This window comes from Plodia interpunctella, chromosome 6 (genome assembly GCF_027563975.2).
Source record: "Plodia interpunctella isolate USDA-ARS_2022_Savannah chromosome 6, ilPloInte3.2, whole genome shotgun sequence".
NCBI lineage: Eukaryota > Metazoa > Arthropoda > Insecta > Lepidoptera > Pyralidae > Plodia > Plodia interpunctella.
This window is the reverse complement of record NC_071299.1, coordinates 4,600,541-4,623,609: the sequence shown is the minus strand read 5'-3', so window position 1 is coordinate 4,623,609 and position 23,069 is coordinate 4,600,541. Positions and strand designations below refer to the sequence as shown.

Below are 23,069 nucleotides of genomic sequence, written 5' to 3'. Positions count from 1 at the left end.
ACGAAATTTTAAACATATGTTGTTTAGTGGCAAACACTGGTGTCAGAGTAGTGACTGGTGATCAAAATCTGTGTGTCATTGTATGCCCAGCCCTTCAGCGCTCATTATGTTGATCTCTCTCATCTCCGCATGTTGCGTTCGGGGCTGTGACGCCGCGAAGCCAGAGTTCAGCGTAATAAATAACCATATAAATTTGATGATTCAGTTATGATTTTACAACCAACCCCGCCTGCCTGACGTCAACTTTCCTAACTAAGCTATCGCATTGAAGCGTTGTACGACATCCATGTGAGGTTGTCACCACAGTTGACAACACCACAGTTGTTCTATTCTAGGGCGGAATCACACGCCACAAACTCATTTCAATAATTCCGGACAAGGTGAGCGACATGCGGTGTTACTGGATAGGGTACATCGTAACACGCGACAATTACGCGCGACCAATTTGTCGCGTCAGCCGCGACGCGACTTCGAGCGTCGACATGACACCACCGCTAGCATGAATATTGAAATCGCTGCAATTTAAAAAAGTTATTCTTTATCTGTAAATCATAGGCTTCGTTTCAAAATGTTTCGTTGTAATAAAACCTCTAGTTATTTAATAGGTAAATAACTAGAGGGATATAATATACCTGGTGACTTCTTACAATCGCATTCGATAACCTTCCTCGGTATAAACATGAAAGTTTGCAAGCCCACTGGGAACGTCGACCCAGTTATAAAGTAAATAAATACCAAACAGCAAAGCTCAAAATGCAGCTGTAAGTAAACCAAAGAACTTACTACCACTGCTTTGTTTATATTCTGTATTTTATTTAACGTTCGGTCATATTTTTTATATTTATAGCGAGTTGTTTGATAGTTCGTTTAAGAATGGAAAAAAAAATTATATACAGCGTGTTACAAAATACCTATATACATACTAGTGGTAAGATTTGTATAGAACTAAATTTCCTTAAATACATTTTTATTCCACCACTTGGAATGTTTATTTTGTAAGATCCTGTATATCTAACACGACATTGAGAGTTTTGACAAAGTTATAGTGATGTAAATATCGTAATAGTGGACGATTTCTTTGAGATTCTATTAGCGTATCCGTGGGAAAACATGCGTGATAATATGTAACACGTGTGCAGCAAAATACTCCTTCTTGCAGTGCAACTATTAAAGTATCCAATAAATGTAGCAGCAAATGAAATTTCTGCCGCAATAAATCAACTATTTGTAACACATTTGATATTTAAGTAATATTACATAGTATGTGAGCTACATAAAGCCGGATCCAAGGAGTCGTCAGTTCGCAAAGCGGATCACAGGCAGCGTCTAAAAGCACTAGTTTATATCTCGCATAAAGTAACGTGAAATATGCAAGGTCGTAGGTAACTCTATTCTGTATAAACTGCGTCAAGTTTTCACTGGCATTTTCTTGGAATATTTCAGTGAGAGCTCCGCGTGTACAATAAGAATGAGCTACTAACCGTATAAGAATAATCTCGACATCAAAGCCGCCTTGTCTTGACTGTATTTAATGTAAGCACTTAAATCTATTTTTACTCCAACTATGTAACAATGTCCACGATTGGACCTGGAAACATACTACTGGATCTGAAATTTGTCACTAAAATGTTAATTACTATATATGCAATCAAGTCTGTATTATTATTTTCAAAATTAGACTGTATTAGTTGTCGTCAGTAATTTAGTTATTCATTACTCATAATCATAAGTTTACTACCGAAGCGCGAGTGGAGGAACCAACGGGGCGAGCAGAAAACTACACCGCAACATTTTCTATGTAATAAACTTACCCAAGTATATTAATCCTAATTATCTATATATGTTTATATACAACTAAGTACCGTGTGGTGAGCGCGACATGAAGGTCCTGCCCCTCATCAATATCCGTTCCGCCTGGGGTACTTAGGTATATTTTGACGAAGCCTTTGTCAAGATGCCTTAGCAATACGCACAAGTCAATCGCAGAAGTATTAGGTTTTTTAGTATGAGAAAATTGATTTAGGTCAATGTTACGAAACTATCTACTTTAACTTCTTACGGAACAAAGGTGTGACTAATTTACATGTTTTGTACTTTTTTGTTTGAACTATTCAAATAGTGATTATGCAAGATTGGTTGTTTATATACAGGAATGGATGGAGAATTATGACAAGTTTTGAGAATTTTTTATTTTGTGTAGATAACAAAAATACATTTAGTTCCTCCTATTGTGTGTGTAGATATCACATTATATAGATATATATAATATAATAATATATTACGTCTAGTCCACCGTGTGCGTAAGATAAAGCGTTTGTGGGAACTTGAAGATGCGTTTTAGGGCCCATAAACAAGGCTGTAACACTTGCGAAACGACATTACAGTATTTTGTGGCTGAGTTGTATGTTTGGACATATATTTATTTATATATTTCGTGTTGAAATGGTATTGTCGTAACTACCAAGTTATTTTTATGTTTAACACTTGCTCTCGCACTTAGCAGGTTATATATACCTATAAAAGCAACCACAAGGTACCTAAAACTGTAGACAAATATCTGTAAGAACGAGTAGGACCAATTATTTGCCCTGGGAATCGAGGCCAGCGGCCGCATCAATTTCAGTTACCACCACAACATCTAAATTAAATTACAATTAATTTAGGAAACTAAATACATTGCAATCGAATATGACACATATTATAATCTAATCATTAATGTGGCAAATACATAAAGGAAATTATCACTCTCATAGCATAAAAATAATATCAAATGTAATTTAGAATGTAGCTAACATTACCTAACAGGGTTAGGCTGTTAGATACTTGAAGAAGAATGCTCAAAAAACCCAGCGCTAACAGAAAAAGAACAAACATTACATAATATACCTATCAATTATCAATCTTAAATATCAATTTTAAAAATATGTTAGCATATCCTACACTGGCTTTTGCTCGCGGCTTCACCTGCGTTAATTTCATGCGGCCGCTAATAACTTATTATTGTCAATATCTAGGGTTATAAGCAACGTATCGCGAAAAAACTTATACCCGATTTTAAGTTAGACTATTCCCTATACAGCTGTGAAAACCGAATTAAATTCCGTCCAATATTTTTGTGTGATACGCGAACAAATTTACAGACATATTTTTGAAAAGATGCTTATATAATATGAAATTATGGCACATGTTTTTTTCTGTCCGCTGTGTTCCTACTCGGTTTTTTCCATACTTTCGTGAGCATTATATTTTCTTTCTTTCTATAAGATAATCTGACACTATTCTTCCTAACGCAAAATACAATAGCTAAATAATATTTTTCGCACAGATATTATTTTGAATCCAAATATTTATTTATCGGCTCGTCAAAGAAAATATTAATAAAGTATGCCTGAGCCTTTACGCTACGTCCACATCGATGGCCAAGTTTCAGATGTCCGGGTAAAGTGTCGCGCCGACAGGCGTAATATATGACGGATTGGGTACTGTCAGTAGAGTGGCGGAGGAATTTGATAGGCACAGATTGCCCAGGGGCACTGTATACAAGGGGCGTTGCAGCAGTAACCAGCGACTCTTTATTATTCTATTGCGCACTATAGAACTTCATTCCATGTATTTGTGGAATGATTTTCACTAGGACATGTAAGGACATGTCCTTCCATGGCTATCGTACGAGCTCCCGTGAATTTAGTACGAGTTAACTAAGGGACACATGGCCTTGACAGCTGATAAGCAACAATAGCATTCCCAAAAAAGGTTGACCCTCGGCAGGTCGTCGGATCATCTAGCCGAATCGTCAAAATTGGTGGTTGTAGTTGTTGTAGGTTTATTTTTTACGTTTACTTTGGCTTTGCGGCGCCACAGCCCTGAAGACTGTTTGAGAATGAGATAGAAGGAGCACTGTAGAGATTTCGCTCAGGAGGCTTTTGGTGCTAAATCCGGCACTGGGCCCGTCGAACCACTACTAAATCATGAAGCGGTTTATTTTTAGTTCGCATATCGTTTCATTCTATTCCAGAATTCATAGCCTGACAACACATAAATATTTCTGGATAGAAAAATAAGCGACCGTTTCGACTACTATGTATATCTGGGGGTACGGCAGCAATACTTTCTTACCAAAGATTATATAAAATTTAGTTGGAAATAAAGTTTGAATAAATAATTAAAGAAAACTTCCTAAATTTTATGTAATTATTTACAAAATGTACCCAGCAGTAGACAGATAAATTTACAGCGATTAATACAGAGTCTTCATGCATATTGTGTTTAGAGCCAAGAGCGAGTGGCTTCGAATTACACACTACCCGCAAATTGATAAATGCTTTTGATCAAATTAAACTATTTAGGCTCTGGACACCTGAGATGGTTGGCACAAACTCGATCGTTGTCAAGGCAAGACAAATTTGGGTTAGAGCAATGATTGGACCATATTAATCTTGGTTTCTTGTTTTATATTGTATCCATACTAATATTATAAATGAAAGTCTGTCTGTTCCGCTTTCACGGCTAAATCTCTGGACCGATTTTTATGAAATTTTGTATGTATGTAGTAAGAGACCCCTCGTTCAAACATAAACTTTTTTCAAAAATCAACCCCTAAAAGAATATAATGGGGTGGGTAAAAGTGGTTATCATGTAGAAGAGACGAACTAATTGGCTATCACACAATGATATTGGTCCTATAAATTACTCGCAGTTATCTGGTGTGGGTAAACACATTAATCACAATATAATTAGGCTGTCAGAAGTATTCTATGTTGACGAATTAGATAGCTAGCTAGTAGATTTATAAAAGTTTATCGTGGAAAATTTTCACCTTCAAAAATTTGGTACTTAACTTACTTACCAACACATTGCGGAAGAAGATGCATCTGTGAATTGCCTATTTACTTATCGTATGTGACGAGTTTGTCATTTATACAATTTAAATTTACGCTCAAACATTTTTGATGAACATTTTGTGAGCCATGAATCAAAGCTTTTGCGTAGCAGTGGGACTCAAACTAAAAACCAAGTTGGTACACACATATAATAAAACATGTTAACCTAAGTGTGTATACTGATATAATATCATTAAATTTCCGATAAAGTTTTTTTTATCATTTAAACCATATTAAAAATCTGCTTCACCTAAGTGTAATTTTTTCTTTGTTGTTCTCATTTAATTGTATTTGCATATACAAGTTTAGATATTAAATATATGTTATTTTTTAATTAAGCTGCCTATAAACTTATATATATATATAATAGAAGATTGGTATGCAAAATTGAGTACGGTCGGTACTCAGACAAATTTCAGTTCAGTCAACAGCGAGATTTCTTAGAATTTACCTTATCTCATGCTAAAATGCGAGCTCGTTAGAACTCAATAGCAATTTATTGCGGGTTCCTTCCTGGTTACTTTATGTTGAATGCCTTCGAAATACGTAGCGAAGTTCGGCAGGATTTTCTAATTAAACCTTATATTGCGCGTTACTTCGCGGCATGATACCGGCTCTCACATAACAATTTGGAATGCGATTACATGGCCATAGACTTTAATATGAATTACATCAATGTACCTACCTATGTTCGGAGAACTTAACTTTTGTAACTTTTGTAGCTTGCTACATAATAAGATAACTTGTTGGAATCAATATGCTCATAAATATAGCAGAGAACACACACGCTAATAAACGTGAGTTCTGTTTGTCGTATGAAGCTCTGCTTAGTTACCTTATATGCACACACTTTTTATTTTTAAAATATTTAAATATTGTGTTTTTTTAACACCTCCACTATATTTTTTTAAGTATTGAATGGTTGGTACTGATAGCCAAAATATCTTAATATGTAATATGATCTATTCGGATTTCTTCTTCCGTCTAGGAATATTTTTCGTGAAATTAACGTATAGGTTAGTAAACGAAAGGAAGTTAAAGCCGCTTAAAAGTTTAACGAGTCGTCGTTTCAATGGGACCTTGTTTATGAACGACATGAGACCACAGCGATTACAACTCGGTAACAACTCGGTTCGTGATCGGAATGAGTCCTGATTGGAGTGATTTCATTCGAATAATCGGTTACTTAATCGCTTTCCTTTAAAAAGCGATTTCAATTTCAATATTGAGTTTAGCTGCGCGTGACAGATATACAGGTTAGGTAATTTAAAATATAAAACACCGATTTATTCGAAGAAAAATTTCCTATCGTTTTTTTTTTTCTTTTGAGTAAGATGGATTATTTTTTCTGTTTTATAAACTCAGATTATCATTATGTCAGACAAATCCAGGCTTCTATATTACAAATGAACATTGAAATAAATGTGTAATAAATGTCTTTTCGATGTTAACGTACCTTTTAATAGGGTAGTAGGTTACCGAACCATGATAAAAAGGATAGCTCGGAAGCGCTACTTAAAGGAGCCTCCAGACGCGCAGACTTTTCCCGAGATAAGAATGTTACGACGTAAAATTTTATGCTTCTATTTATTCTAAATATGTACCCTTGTTGTAGTATGGTAATCTCACGGGAAACGATAAATAAAGGGTGGTAGCCGTCAGAAGTTGCAGCATCACTCCCTTTGTTTCTAACTTTTACGCCCTGTATAATTGGGTGTTATCGCAACTACACTAACCGAAGTTTATGTTACAGTCGGGAAGTTGAAACATTAACGAGTGTTACAGATAATTTGCTAAAACTAACGTACTACTAAAGTGACAAAAAAAACTAAAGTGATTAAAATAATAGATTGTCAGTCGATACGGGAACTCTCATTTGTTATTAAATCGGTCAAACCGATGTTTTGGAATCCATAAGAGAGCTGTTTATGGCGGATGAATTTACTAGCGTTGAATAAATAAATTTATTTTTGGCACAATACAATTTAGTAGCCGATGAAAATAAAATTTAGTAGGGAAGTAGATCGCGACTAGGAGACGCCGCTAAGAAACGATTTTTGTAAATTCCAGTCCTAAAGGGGTGAAATAGGGGTTGCAAGCTTTATTAGAGATATTATTAGTTTGATATGATATTAAGTATGTAGTAGACGCGTATGCGTAAATTTCGTACAGTATTTATAGCTGATAAACTTAGACCGTGGTCAAAACATTTTAAATCGATGTTAGCTCGTTACAATTTATATTAGAAAGAGGTCTCGCATGCCAATAAAATTATCGCCAATCGTACAAAAGAAATACACTGTGTATCATTAAATTTATTTTTGTTGCAGTAAATATATATAAAATATTGATTGAGTATTTTTCTTTATGTAAACTCGGGAACACTTTGATTTCATTTCATTTACCAAATATTCAACTTTTAATAAAGCTTTTACAGAGTGTTATTTTATTTGGAATTCGTAACATTTCTATGTCTCTCATCAGCCAAGCCTAAAAATAAACCCCTACATTTTCAAGATACCTTCTTTGGGAATGTTGTTGTTGTTTGTCTGCTAATCATTTTTTATCTCTTAGTCGCTTCGTACGAAATCAAATAGGACCACCACCGCACATCGATATTGGGTATTCTAGAGCGGTTACCATACGCCCAATAATTTAAATTTTATTCGTAACATTTAACTGCGCGATATTTTTGCCTCTGAAACCAAATCCGTATTGGAGTGGCTCTAAAGTCAATAACTTGACAATTTACGAAACGACTAGACAATTATTTAGAGCGAATTGTTCGTGAAATCGCGCAAATGAATTTTAACTCCCGTAAATTTCAGCGGAATTAGTCAAATAATCCTTTAGAACTGAAAATACTCCTTAAATATTTTTGAGCTACAGATACAGATAGAAGTTGAAGTTATATTTTGTATAAGCATAATTTAAGTTTCACTTATTTATTTAAAAGTACGTGTAAAATCCTTAGTTCTGTTAAGCACTTAATTATGTCCTGTGGTTTGCTAAAATAATTACGTACTCTTACTACATACATACAAAATTTCATAAAAATCGGTCCAGAGATTTAGCCGTGAAAGCGGAACAGACAGACTTTCATTTATAATATTAGTATGGATACCATATAAAACAAGAAACCAAGATTAAATTGGTCCAATCATTGCTTATATTTTGTATAAGCATAATTTAAGTTTCACTTATTTATTTAAAAGTACGTGTAAAATCCTTAGTTCTGTTAAGCACTTAATTATGTCCTGTGGTTTGCTAAAATAATTACGTACATATAATTCCAAATTAGTACTATTTCGTATTTTTTTATAGGAGAAGTTGTAAGTTAATTTGTAGAAAGCAGTTGAGCAGTGACGTTTATACAAGACGCCCGCCATAATGATTACAAGGTTGTAATCATTATGGCGGGCCAGAATCTTCCTTTTTTCATTGTAACCTTAGATATTTGAACCGATAATGTATACATGTATGTATGTAGCCTCCTTGTCTAAAGATAGTGATAGAGCATGCACGACTCGAGACTCGAGTACCTAGACGAACGTTTTTGGAACGCTCACATAACTCGTACTCAACTTTATTTCATTTATTTTGTTGTGAAATTTACGTCCTGCCTTAATTTTCGCCAATGCTATTATCTCATCGATCAATTACAATTTGTCTTTAACAATCCGCTTCTGAAATTTACGTATTTTACTAATACGTATTACGTATTTTACGTTATTTACTCGTAAATTTTTGCGTAGGTAGCGTTTATTTTACTTATATCCAAGCCACCCCAGGGTATGCCTCGTGACATAACACAAACGTTGAATGCTTTATCACGTAAAGTTACCCGCTTACTTTCACATATCTATGCAGGCCTAAAGTTTTTGCCCATTTTAAAATAACCGTTAATTTTGGAATGCGAGCGGTACGCAAGCGCTTTAACTTTTTTACTAACTTTTATTCTACATGAATTTACACAAAAGCCAGACACAGCGATAATGTCTTCCATTTGTTAAAAGACGAGAATTACCGCCGTCGCTGACGACAGAAAAGAATAAAAGGCTTGTCTTTGTTGGTAGCAAGAGGAATACATTTTTGACCCGCTGAAGCGGTGGACTGTACCTACATTTCTATCGTAAAATAATCACGCCATTGTTAGCTCTTGTTACCAGATATTTCTCGGGAATTAATGTCGAGTTGTCTAACATTTTAGCCATTAGTGAAGAACTGTTTGCGAGTTATTTGTTGGATCAAAAGCTAAATAATTTAAGAGAGGAATGAGAGCTGAAAATCATGTTAAATATGAAGAGCACTAGGGTAGGAGTAAAGAAATTTGGGTGAGTACTTTGGGTTTTTATTGAAAGCTTAGTGAGCTGGGAAACCTCAATCCCTTTATCGGGTTCTCGTATAAAGGTGTCCGAATGAAAACACCCCGCGGCCCCGGATATTGAGCCTAAGCCTCTCCCACAGCCTTCAATACACCCTTCCAGCTATCACATAATTAATACAGAATATCCAGTTTCCGCATAAATCTACCTTTTGTTATTAAAATCGCTTTGTCTGACTAGTGAGGATTTTTAGTAAATTTATGAAAATAGTATGCCAGTAAACGAGTGGTCAGCGGTTTGAAAGATTGTGTTTGCCAAGTTTAATAATTTTTTATTAATAAGTAATATTTCTGAGATTAAAAGGTTCAGGTTCACTGTTAAAATATGCTTACTAGCAAGTCGACATAGCTTACAAAAAATAAACTTTATTCACAGATATTTTAACTGAATATTGAAAACTGCATCGTTATCTGAAGCGTGGTTTAGAAGGATTCGAAAGCCTCACAGAAACCTCAAGAGGTTAGAGTTCAAGAGCGAATTTCAACTTTCTAGTGACGATATTGCGTTTGAAAACAAAAAACTCAACAGGAAAAATGTAAACGAATTTCAACCAATATATTAATATATTACGAATAGACAAATTCTTTTCATTAAAAAGGTATATCATTTACGCAGAATGAAATCTTCATCACTTTAGATCGAATTATATCCGTAAGTTCCGTAGCTGTGGAGGAAATATAATTTTGTCCACGCAATATTGTAAAGCAGTTTATTATAGTGATTTAAGGGCTTCGAGATCAAAGATAAAGTTAATCGGGTTTGTGACAAGATTTGAATATAGCCCTGGGTTTGCTACAATTTGCTTTGGGCTATTATTATGTCAAACAAAATAAGCTCTATTTATTTTATTACCTTTCAATAAATCATAAAAAAATAAGGATTTTCTTATTTAAACATATTTTTTTTTCTAATGCCCCTTTAACGTTTCTATCATATTGGTAGAGTGAAGGTACGCCATGTTATTGTATAACATTTAAAAATGCAATAATCTTTTTAATTCATTTTCCTCTTACATAAAAAGATTGATCCTGACGTCAAATTACTTTATTTTCAAAGAAACCAATGGGGTTTTATTCATTGTTGTCAAACAGCAAAATTAAAATATTCGACATCATCAGCAGCCATAACATAACGTGTACAAAGTTCGGTTTACTGACCATGTGTCTGTCCATGGGTCTGCCTCTAATTCTAATATATTTTGTGTCAGTTGTGATATAAAATTACTTAAGTCGATATTTTATAAATAAATAAGCGCGTTGAAATCAAGAACAAATGTTCTAAAAGGTTATAGTGGTGAATGTTGCCGAGAGAAATATTCACTAAGAAACTTAGTTTCAGTGGAAAATGCGCTTGAGATATGATTTTTTCGCCTGCAGATATCTTTCAGGGTTTTTCATTAAGTTTTCAAGAGGGCGAGGCTCTTTCGCGAGTCTTCCTTTATTGCTGGTATTTTAAAATATACGTTATACTCTTTGTATGTAAGACTCTTTATGAGTTCTAGGTATAATTAAAAATTTGTTAGCACCAATTAATTCCAAAAGATTAGTTTGATAAGCTAGATTAAGTAAAACTTAATAGTTACTTAATTGACAGGACCAGGGATAAAATTATGTTGACGGGCAGAGACAATGTTGTAGAAAATTATTGTGATTAACGTGTTTTAATTTCACACTATAAATTTGACTGTGTATAACGACTAAATGCTATCTATGTTTTTTCAGGTAATACCTGACTAAGAATAGGCACAGGCATGCGTCAATGCGCGTTTCCGACCGACCGTGGTCTTACTAAAATAGATTATTTTTTGAATATGTAAATTGTTTCAACATATTCAATCATTTATTGAATTTGTTTAAAGAAGAAGAAATTAGTTTTTCGATAAAACAAAAAATGTTTTGATACCGTCGTGCTTATTTGTCTAAGTACGTTTTGTCTGTGTCCAGCGCAGAGTAAAGGCAACATGAACGAAAAAGGAGATCCATTTCGTTCCGCCGCCGGTTGAAGAGTAAATTTAATTAAGGCGAAAGGGCTCTTGAGTTTTTTCAATCTGTAAGGCAGGCCAATTAAAAAGTTGCTGAGACTTGGACCGGATAGCGACAACCGGTTGAGTGTACTCAAACTTATTCAGTGCAACTCGGAAGCAACATTAGCGGTGCTTTACTACAACAAGTACTAACTAAATAATGAAAGTAACTCGACTCTTTGAAATACTGTATTTAAATTGTAAATGTTCAATTTAAAAATACTGGTTTCATTGGGGTTAATTAGTGACAATGTTGAAGTTGATAGCAGAGAGAGACTTGCAAAATCTAATCGGCGACGCGTAAAATTAATAGCGATCCCGCTTCGCTTCTTTCACTTTGTCCTGATTAGCAGAGTACTGCGCACTCAGACTGCTATTACATTTTCATATTAACTTGCATAAAAGATTATCAAGTAGACATTTATTCCGAAATTATAATGTGTGTCGAAACAAAACGTAAACATTTTACAGAATAATACGAAAAAGCTTTTCTAGTGATATATTTTATACAAATATCGTTTGTTATTTATTATATATGGAGTGAAATACCATCAACTTAAACTGTACCTTTCTACGTGTACTACAGACGAAAGTCAAAGAATAACCCAAACTCGAAGATCCAGGTCTCTAAGATAATGTAATTACTAAGTTACATGGTTTTTAGGTTATCAGTGACCACACCGCACACATGCCCATGAAATTATGACAGTATCATCGCACTTTATGGATACTCAAAGCATACTTAGTAACTTTATGGCAATCTTCGGGATAATTTCGTTAGTTTAGGCGTCTGAAGGTTTGCTACAGTGTAAACTTGGTACTATATCTTCATGATGATTTTTTTTTACAATATTACCTTCTAAGATTTCGTACTCTCAATGAAATTTATCGAGATTAGTTCTTTATTAAGTTCTACATTTCTTTATAATAAGTTCTACATTTAGTATTATTTATAATAAGTTCTACATTTTCTTTACTTTGTAATTAAAACATTCTTAATTCCTTCTTCCAACTGCAAGGTTGTGATTTATATGAGTCGTGTCTTTTTCATAGTCGTTATTCCTCATGGCTAAGGTTCATTACGTGGAATGAAACACACAGAACAACATTCTTGGTTTTTTTTAGTTTCACGTAACCCGTATCTTTTCTTCTTTTGAAAATAAGTTTTCATCTACTTCGGCTTGTCCTACAAAGATTCGTACGAGGTTATCATGCTCAACCGCCACAAAGGGAAGATCTTCCCGCCAGGCTAGTTGTTGCGCCTGGGGAACCGCACGGCTCCTACATGTGGCATGGTAGATGTCGCCATATTATTCCCCCCCAAGACCGGAGGTCTGATGAAGTCTTGATGTGCAGTCTGTGCTTCTCGTGTGCCATGTTACTCGATATCCCAGTGAGTCGGGATGCGTAGGTTAAGCTCGTAGTCTGCGGTGAGTCGAGACTGTTGTGAGCGCCACGAAGGCTGCCACGCCGATGAGTGCGCGCGTCCAGACGTGGGCTGCAGGGTGCGTCGGCATCGGTGAAGTCGAACAGAGCTTCGGGTGCCAGAACCAGGAAGCGCGTTACGTCGGCTGCGATGGTCCTGTAAATGCCCTTGAAGATGAGTGATGGCTTGCTGCTGAGAGTGACTGCTTGCTGCTGACTCGAGACCAATGAGGGTGCGAGGAGTGATGCTGAAGATTGGAGAGTATGACGGAAAAGGCTGCTTCCAATCACGTCGGGGTCACCCACTGTAGCGGGAGCCAGGTGACAGCTCGACCGCCACAAAGGGAAGAACTTCCCGCCAGGCTAGGTGTTGCGCCTGGGAAACCGCACGGCTCCTGCATGTGGCGTGGTAGATGTCGCCACAGATTATTAAAATGATCTTGCTTGACCTACCGATGGAAGAATTTTTAGCGATTTACTACTTGATGACAACAATGAACTTATTTCAACTTATTTTACAGGTGCAGATCACAACTTCTTACGGGGTAGACAAAACCAAGAGTTATGAATCTCGAATGCCAGGTATAGCTGTGTAGTTATCTGGCTATTATTGGTGGAAATTAGATTAAGTAGTGACCTTTTTTCTCAGTAGTTCCTTTACAAGTTTCTTTTAACATTGAGTTTTATCTTAATAAATCATTCAAAACGAGTAAAGGAACCAATGAGACCATAAATTCTTCTCATAGGCCATAGAATTCTTGAAATCTTTGATTGACTATTAAAATCAGCGCAAAGACGTGTTTGGCATATTCTATGTTTGTCCTTTTAGCACAGAATACTATAATAAATAAACTCATTTACTTCGTTTATAAAGTGTCGTACTTCGCAGAAAGAAATTTATAAATAAAAACCGATATTTCTTCAATATTTATTTATGAAAGCCACCTCACACAGCAAAATGAAGAATGAATTTTATTTTAAAATTTTAATAAATGTATTAATCCTCTGAAGTTGAAAACACACAAGTGTGATTGGGATTTCCAGCTATTTAACTATGCTTAACTCGAATGCATGACTAACTTTCTGAAAGCCATAATTGGCAATGTGTTAATAAATAATTGGAGCGATTGAGGTTCCCGGAAAATCTCGAATAACGGGAATAAACCGTGAAAAGATAAAAGTACTGAATTCTTATACTATATTCAATTTATAGTTATTCATTTGCATCCAAGTTGAATAATCAACTTGGATGCAAATGAACATAATCTTACTGAAGTCTTTATTAAGCTACAAATACGAAAGAACTGTGTGACGAGGCTCGAAGCGACTATGCCAAACAATTTAGTGACGTGAAGTCGCCGTACCTTATTATTCTTAAAATAGTTCAAACATACTTTATATTGTGTCTCTTAATATCAATGCCACATATTATAAAGTGTGATGGTGTCAAAACATATTTTAATACTTATAATATGCTTTAACTTTATGAATAGGGTAATCTTCGCATAGCATTCCGCTGCTCACTGAGGACGCCGTGCCGGAAAGATTTGAGGGCACGTTTTATTGTGGACTACGTTTACGTATACAAATGTATTAAATTTTAGACTTAGTCACGTTGGAATAAGAACCGATGTGTATACATTATAGTACATGTGACTGAACGCGAAAGTCTTCGCAATTCCAAACAAATAAAATTATGTCGCAGAAAAAGGCTTACTGTCCCAACATTTTGACATTTCGTTTGTTGTAAGAGGTCTAAGAGGTAAAGTACATTAAGAACTACACAGGAGGAAAGTTAAGTATAAGTTTTGTATGTCATGTGTATGCTTCTTTTCCAAAATTTCCTAAATGATATATTTTTTATTTGTATTATTTGGTAAATGTAATAGTAATATGTATTTTTAATTAATATCTTTTTTGCAATTCACATTTCGTTACATTATATGCAAACGTATAAGAATAAATAACTTTAATCTATGTAAAAAGTGATGAATCCTTTAAAAGCAAAAGCATCAAAGAGTATTCGAAAAGTATTAATGTTAGAGCTAATAGAGAGAAGGTTAATATTATATGTAGGCTATATATATGTATATTATATGAAGGCTAATATTATATGTAGTTAATTGCAGGAGTGAGTCAACAAGGAAATCAATATTTCACCCATTTATTTCGACGGTTGAAGGGTGAATTTATTTCATTGCTCGCTGTCTGGAGCCCTTAATCGAGGCACCCCTAATTTATGTGTACCACCTCCGTAGACTACAGTTTTATTCTTAAAATCGTATATATTATTTCGAAGGACCTTTTCTCACACAATTTTTTGTATCTAAAAATTAATTACTCGAACCTTGGTAGTTAATGAGAATTCGTTTCGGAGGTTTTAACATATAGCGGAAAAAAAATTAGCGCGACAATAATTTCTTCTAGTTTCAAATCCTACGAGAGCAACAGACTAAAACAGTTTTTAAAATCCATATCTAATATTATTAATGCGAGCCGTGAGAAAGTGAGATAGACAAACATATGTGTCTGTCTATCTCACTCTCTCACGGCTACTCATATTATATTTAATTCTTCATTTGTTTTAACACTTTTCACACTAGGTGACGGTAAAAGGTAAACGATTTGAAAATTCATTTTAAATAATTAGAATAATCGAAAATTCTAAAACGAGCAAAATTCCAATCGGGTTATCCCATTAGCATAATAATAATTCTGTATTAGTATGTAGGAGCGTATCCTTATAACGATCGGAAAGCGACACCGTTTGTTACCATCTGTCGTGTGAGGTCAACCAACTGCAAAATTTAGAAAATATAAAAGAAAGAAATTTTTTCTTTCTTTTATTCTATGATTCCATTCGTGAACTAAATTTGTTAGAAAATAATAATAATAATAAGGCAAATTTTGGTGAGTAATTTTAAGGTAGATGTCCGCACTCACTCCATAAACCAGAAATCTAGCCCACTAACATCACATACACACACATAGGCCAAATCACGTAGATCCCTTCTCGGCAATAGTCTGGCAGCTGTGGAGGACTGTCCGTTGGTGTTCTCCGATGGTACACCAAGAGATAGATCTCTACAGGTGCAGCTATCTCATTTTAGAATAAAAAGGTACAAAAAGGGCTCTTTAATGTTGGCTTCGGCACGATGAATGCCTCAAAGAACCGGGTCCGAGGAAAGAGAATGGGCCCGAGGCTGAAAATGCGTACCAACATAATAATAATAATAAATTTTTATTCACAATTTTGTCCATTTTTGTTAGTAGTACATTAGCTTTAACCTATTGTTAGTAACATATTTTAAAACAAATACAATACAAAATAATATTTAATCACTGATGTACCATCCCATGTGAGATAGCACAACAGTGGTTAACATATATGCAGTCTAGTCTGCTGGCCACCATTCTCAGGATGCTGTTGGGGCTGCCCCGCACCCTCCGCACCAGGGACGCGCACCTTTTACGCATAGAAGCATAAAAGCAATCAATCCGGGCATCTGCGAACATCCCTGATGCACTACAGAACCTATCATCACCCTGAAAGCATTGTTAAAGTGGATTAGTAGAGCGTTGTACGATTTTTTGGAACTGTAACCGTAACGAAAACTGTAACGTAAAAAAAAATATATATGTATAAGTTTTATTCTTGTGTATTATTATTATCATATAGCATGCGGGGTCCGAAGAATGACTGCGTTATCTTTAGAATATGTCACCTGTTGCAAAGTGCCTGTAATCCTCTAGGCCCGGATATGCGGATTCTAAGAATGCCAGTGTAAGTAAGGATGAACATTTTAAACTTCGTTCATTATATTACGGACCAATGCTATAAAAATATTACTATAAAATAAAAAAAGTGACAAATGGGCACTCTATTTTGCAATTCAACGGAATTGTTCGTAATTAAGGGCTATTAGGCTGCAACTCAGGGTCAAAGCCCAAAGTATTATTTGCGTAGACTTAAAAAGTATTTACCAAACTCACCGAACGTTCTGGGTCTTACAGTGAATCAATATATATTTCATTGTGATTTTAAGGTAAAATATGACAATTAAATTTTAGTTATAACATCTCCAAATAATTTTCTTTTGTTACGTACACGTGTAGTATGTTTCTGTGTTTGTATGTTATATTACGGTTTTTGGATTTATTCCTACACATGTGCTACGCTACTTGGATGTTGCTACTTTTACGATTCCAAAAAAACGGAAAGTACCTTAGAGTAGTAGTAGTATTTTGATGGAGTTTGATGTTTTCACAGCTGGTACGATATAATTCTCAACTTGACTCAACTTTATTATAAACGGTCTTGAGAAAAAGGTCTTGACAGACATCTTACATTTTTAAGTACGCAAACCTTAAAAGTGAAGGAAGCTTTAAAAACAACATAACATGAAAAGCATTTTGGTTTAGTTTTATAAAAGTAATTTAGGCGGCAACGCGTGACTTGGAATTTTTATTGCGTAAGAATTCCAGCCGGGCATAAAATTAAGACGTATTATCACTTTGCTACGGCACAAGAGCTGGCTACAAAATTTTTAATGAAGCCAGAAACACGTGTTTGAGATGCCTTTCGCTATAATTACATTTTTTCATTTTCTCCCTATGTTTAACAGGATCTTTTGCGTGTTATTGTATTTTCAGTCAATGCTCATAGAACACTCACATTTATGGCATGTATTTAAATAACGTACGTATTTAAACAAGATATTTAAGTTCAAATATACCTAACAAAATTTAAGCAGGTTTTATGGTGATATATTCTAAAAATTCGGACATTCCTAACTCAATCATGCAAAATGGCTTAATTAGTTTGGATATAAATTGGAATGAACATGAATTAAATAATATAATTAAAACATATAGTTGATGTCTCTATTCCAATCAAGGCTCGACTACATTTGTATAGAATGTATTCGTTTACGAAGGTTGTCTTGACACAATTATTGTAACGACGAGGGAACACGCTCGTTAAAGTTTTACGAGGGTCCGTCATCGGCTCGTCTTTGTTACAAGTTCCACTTTATAAGGATATATGTTTTAATCAATGTAGGGACGCCGTATGTTAGCTCCTTTGAACAGTACTCAATATGTTACAATTATAGACCTTAGTTTATATATATTTAGTAGTATATATTTTTATGCGAATTGCTATTACAATTTTATGAATTAAAGTGCCGTTGACGACCTGACGTTGTATTATTTTTAGTAACATTACCACAAGACTTATCTCCAAAGACAGACTTTACAATTACATACATTTAATTTACATAATAAAAAAGGATGTTTGATCCAGCGGCGGCAACGGCGAACAAACAGGAAAAATTCAAAAGTATTTATAATTAAAATAAATCAAATTATTAAAATTAATCATAAATCAAATTTATTCAACAATAGTGACTCCTGAAGTTTTTACATTATATTATGATGCGGTACGCATAGGCTTGCTACGATGTAGATTGGCTACGCCGTATTAGAGCTACGACTGAGAGCGTGTTCCCATTGGCCAGTTGCGCTGCGACGTCCTCCGTCATGTAAACATCTGTCGACGGATCAACGCAGAATAACGTAAAAATTTTATGTAGAATCGTCACCGAATCATTTAATACGATTATCTTATTTTTCAGATATAAAATGGATATTCCATGAATCTCTAAAATTCTTTTATTTTAGATACTTGTAGGACCATTATTATATAATTGTATATTCTGTTTGAGTGCAATTCATTAAACGGATTGTAAAATGTTTTTTTTTTTTGCAATACAGCCGAAAAAGTGTTCTTTTGTTCAAATACCTGCATAAATATTAAAACAGAGTTATTTTCACTTTGTTAAAATAATGTTCATTATTTATTCATTAATCATATTGTACGGTTTTATATGACTGTGATTTATCCGTCATTTATTTATTCGATTAATTTAAATATTATTACAATTTGAAAACTAAAATAATAATAATACTTGATTAAACATATATAAAATGCGATTAAACATTAATAAATAGAATAAAAAAAGAGAAAGGAAAACTAATCTAGGTGGGTATCATATGTATTTCTCTGTATGTAATCCATTATTCTTATCAAGTCTGTTCTTCGCTACAAAAGGAAAACAAATGAAATATTCAGGACGCACATAGAGATTGATGGAGCGAAATACAAAATTAGAAACATAATAACTGAGGTAGAAACTTGGCAAGTCGCGGTTGACTTCTTACCCTCATTGAGGCAATCTTGTGGGAAATCAAGGCTACCACGACTGAGCAATCTGTTATTTCACTGGCAACACCAGGCTACCCAGATCTCCCCGCTTGTTGTCGCCGCAGGCAAATCTCTGTGCCGAGAGCTCATTCGCTTTGGACGAATATTGACGCTATTATTCGTTATCCGCCTGCGTTTGAATCATAGACTAGAGTAAAAAAAAACTTGAGGGTGTTTGAAATGAATTGAGGTTTCTTTTTTATAAGTACATATACTATATATATATACTCACTAGGTGAGCCGAAATGTCAAATACTAGTATTACTAATTGAAAATAAAAACGTTATGTTAAAAGCATATTCAATAAAATGTTAATAATTTAAAAAAATACACAAACGTTGAAATGACTTATTAGAAAAAATTAAAAACAAATATCATTTTCCATTTGGAAAAATACTTTTTATTTTCGTTGAAAACTAAACTGGCAGTTACCTTAATTAAATTAATATATTAACAACTACGCATTTACAACTAAATTCGAATTCCATAATAATATAAGAGTACTAGCTGTTACCCGCGACTTCGTCCGCGTCATTTTTTACTAAGGACGTGTATATTGTAGGAATATATGTTTATAGACGCGATATTTTATTACAATACGTTTCTATAGACTACGTTTTTTGTTTTACCGTCTTTTGACAATATGTACAGGTTTTGGGGGCTAGATACACGGGAACACGCCACATACAATTGCCCATGGGAAAAGCAGTTTTTCTCTAAGTGTACACCTGCTACCTTCAGTGTCTGCCCTTGACTTTTATTTATAGTCATTGCAAAGGCGGGTTTTAAAGGGAACTGCACTCTTTTAAACTGGAACGGCAAGTCTGTTGGAATAATGGGAATACGTGGAATCAGAACATTTTCTCCTTTTGCCGTTCCGGTCATAATTGTTCCTTTAACGATGTTTTTCCCCAAGTGCGTAATTTGCAATCGAGTGCCGTTGCATAGCCGAGGTGCATCAAGATTACGCATTAATAGAACGGGGACACCAACTTTCAACCTCAGGTTATGGGAAGGCACGCCTGATAATTCTAGAGAATTAAGAAACTCGACAGGGTATGATGTTACGTGTTCTGTATCCATTACATTATCTACAGAGAGATATTCCACGACGTCACCTTCCACTTCTGACATAATATTTTCATTAATCTGTCCAGCAATTTCGTTCGTTGGTGCTAAAATTGCCCTTTCACACAACCATTCTTGGTCTCCCATATTAGTCCGCAGATCAGGATATACGTTGGTTTTTAGATCGTCAGTGCTGCCAACAATATTACAGAATTCGTGATTTAGTGTGATCATACCGTTAATGTCTGTGGCCATACGATCTTCACCAATTTTCAGGAGAGTGGCCGCATACAGCCCCGATTGTGAATCGTTGTGCAGTTGTACTCTCATATTTGTAGTCAGACTAAATTTTTGCACATGCACCCATAGCGTAGAGGCCTTCAAACATGCGTTTATTTCATCTGCCGGTGTACCTCTAGTTATCACGGGTAGAATCTGTCTGAAATCACCAGCCAAAAGAACAATCATCCCTCCCATAATACTTCTGTTGCTTTTTATGTCTTGCATTGTCCGGTTTAATGCTTCGACTGCTCTCTTGTGAGACATAGTACATTCATCCCAAACCAACAACTTACATTGCTGCAACATTCTTCCGCGCTCACTATTTTTACTTATATTGCAAACTGGCATTTCTTCATGAGCTAAGTTTAAAGGAAGCTTGAGTACTGAATGTGCTGTCCGGCCACCACTGAGCAGTGTGGCGGCAATGCCAGAGGACGCTACTGCAATAGCAACTCCCTTATCTTTTCGGATTTGAGCAAGAAGGAGATTTAAAAGAAATGTTTTGCCAGTGCCTCCAGGAGCATCAAGAAAAAACAAACCACCTACGCCGTTTTCGATTTTTTGCACCACACTATTAAAGACATTTCTTTGTTCTGGGTTCAAACGTGGAACAGACTCCGTTATTTGCTGTTGTAAAAAAGCATGGTCATAATTTAGTTCGCGTAACACATCACTACAAACTTGCCCTGTCCTACGTGGTCTACTCATCCCAAAATCTGATAAATCTTTACCAGTAATAGTTATCACTTGGTCTTCAATCTTTGTTAGGGCTTCGTCATAAATAGAATCAATGTATGTGACATTAGGATTATTTTCTTGCAATCTATATAATATATCGTCTGACATATCATTTCTGTACTTGTCCCACAATTGCTGAGGATTCGACAGTCCACATGTCGCTATTAAAATAGCAAAAAGCTCTCTCACCTTGGCTGCTGATCTACATTGTACGGCCTCTTCCAGTGTTTCATCCCAATGATTGTCATTCTCCAATAAACCTTTAGCCTCACATGCTTCTCTAAATGTTGACATTTCCTGATCATTGTGTTTTTTGAGATATTTGAAACACGTAGGCCCTCGCACATGATATAGCAGCATTCTCAAACAATAGCATTCCATGTTGCTCACATGGATCGTGTAAACTCTACCTAGAGCATCACCAGATTTAACACCGGGCCAATTCTGAACAGGAGTTCCTTGAACTCTGCGTTTCCATTCTTTTCTTGTTGCATTCCAGGTGTAATATCTTGGCACATCAACATACAGAAGAGTTTTTGCAAAGTCATCCCTTGCGCATAGTTCAAAAAAAGCGGTGAGCGTGGTTTTAGGTGGAGTTGACACTCGGTCATGGAAATTATTTTCCGTAAAATAAACTCGTTCACCGTTTTCTAAGTGCACACCAAGGTGCGTAACAGTAGGATGCCTTTCATGTAGTGGAAATCCCAACAGCCGCCACACGGCCTCATTGCTGCTGATATAACGACCGGACTGATACGTTTGTACTTCATCTACGGGATTTGCGTGCTCTGTGCTTCTAAAATTGAAAATAGCTTGATCGCTGCCTTTATTTATGTATTTACAGATATATTTAATCGCACGCACTGAACTGCAAACCTCTACATTGATGTGGGCATTAAACATTTTTGACAAAATAGGCGAATAGGGAACCACCCAACTATTATCAACAGTAGCATAACTACCATTTCGAAGTTTTACAGTTGCCGTTCGACCTCCGTCTGCTGGCGCTCGTCTACGATACATGGGGTATCCGTTTTCATTGTGAACTGTCTCTGAGTGTAATTTGCATGGAAATTTTTTAGTACATCTACCGTCTTTCATGCAAGGGCACTGTGGATTCTCAGGACCGCATGGACCGTGAATCATATTTTTGACAATAATATCATGAAGAACCTTGTCATTGTCTGGATCCGGTATTTCGGCGCTGATAATGTCGTCAAATTGGTTGGGTCTCAACTTGTCTTTCAACCAAAGCAATATGTGGACATGGGGTAATCCACGCTTTTGCCATTCTATGGAATACATATAACACAACACTTATCAATGATATTAAATCATGCTTTGAGACTTCAAAATTTCTAATGTATGCGGATGATCTGAAGGTTTATAAGGCTATCAAATCAGTACACGATTGTATATCTCTTCAACGCGACTTAGACAGACTCTCTGATTATTGTACAGTTAATAAGCTTCATCTTAGCCTACCCAAATGTCACTTCATCCGATTTACTAAAAACATAAAACAGTTCAATTATAACTATACTCTATGCAACTCCCCCTTAACTAAAGTAACATCAGTATCTGATCTTGGTATCCTTCTTGACGAAAAACTTACCTTAGACACCCATGTTCTGAATATTACTAACAAGGCATTCAAAATGTTTGGATTTGTCCTTAGATCTTCAACAGAATTTAAAAAATATTCGACATATTTATACTTATATAAAACCCTAGTGAGACCCCAACTTGAGTACGCTGTCCCGGTATGGAATCCTCTGTATAACAAATATATTCTTGCCGTTGAGAAAGTCCAGCGTAAATTTTTGCGAACCATGCATTATAAATGTCACCGCCGTTACCTCTCATATCAGCACCTTCTTGACAGGTATAATTTGCTTAATCTGGACTCGAGACGTAAATTCCTGGAAGCTGTTTTTCTTTATAAAATAATGCACAACCAAATTGACTCCATTGATCTTGTTGATAAGCTTTATTACATTGTT

General features: G+C 35.3%; 1 protein-coding gene across 1 annotated transcript; it reads right to left on the bottom strand.

Annotated features, from left to right (window-relative positions):
• Positions 1-12,569: 12,569 nt before the first annotated feature.
• On the bottom strand, positions 12,570-22,371 carry LOC128670900 (uncharacterized). Its single transcript, XM_064436029.1, has 3 exons — positions 19,714-22,371; positions 16,065-16,259; positions 12,570-13,076 (listed from the first exon to the last, which is right to left on the bottom strand). The coding sequence occupies exons 1-3, from the start codon at positions 22,369-22,371 to the stop codon at positions 12,570-12,572; spliced, it is 3,360 nt and encodes a 1,119-aa protein (XP_064292099.1).
• Between the last annotated feature and the right edge of the window lie 698 nt (positions 22,372-23,069).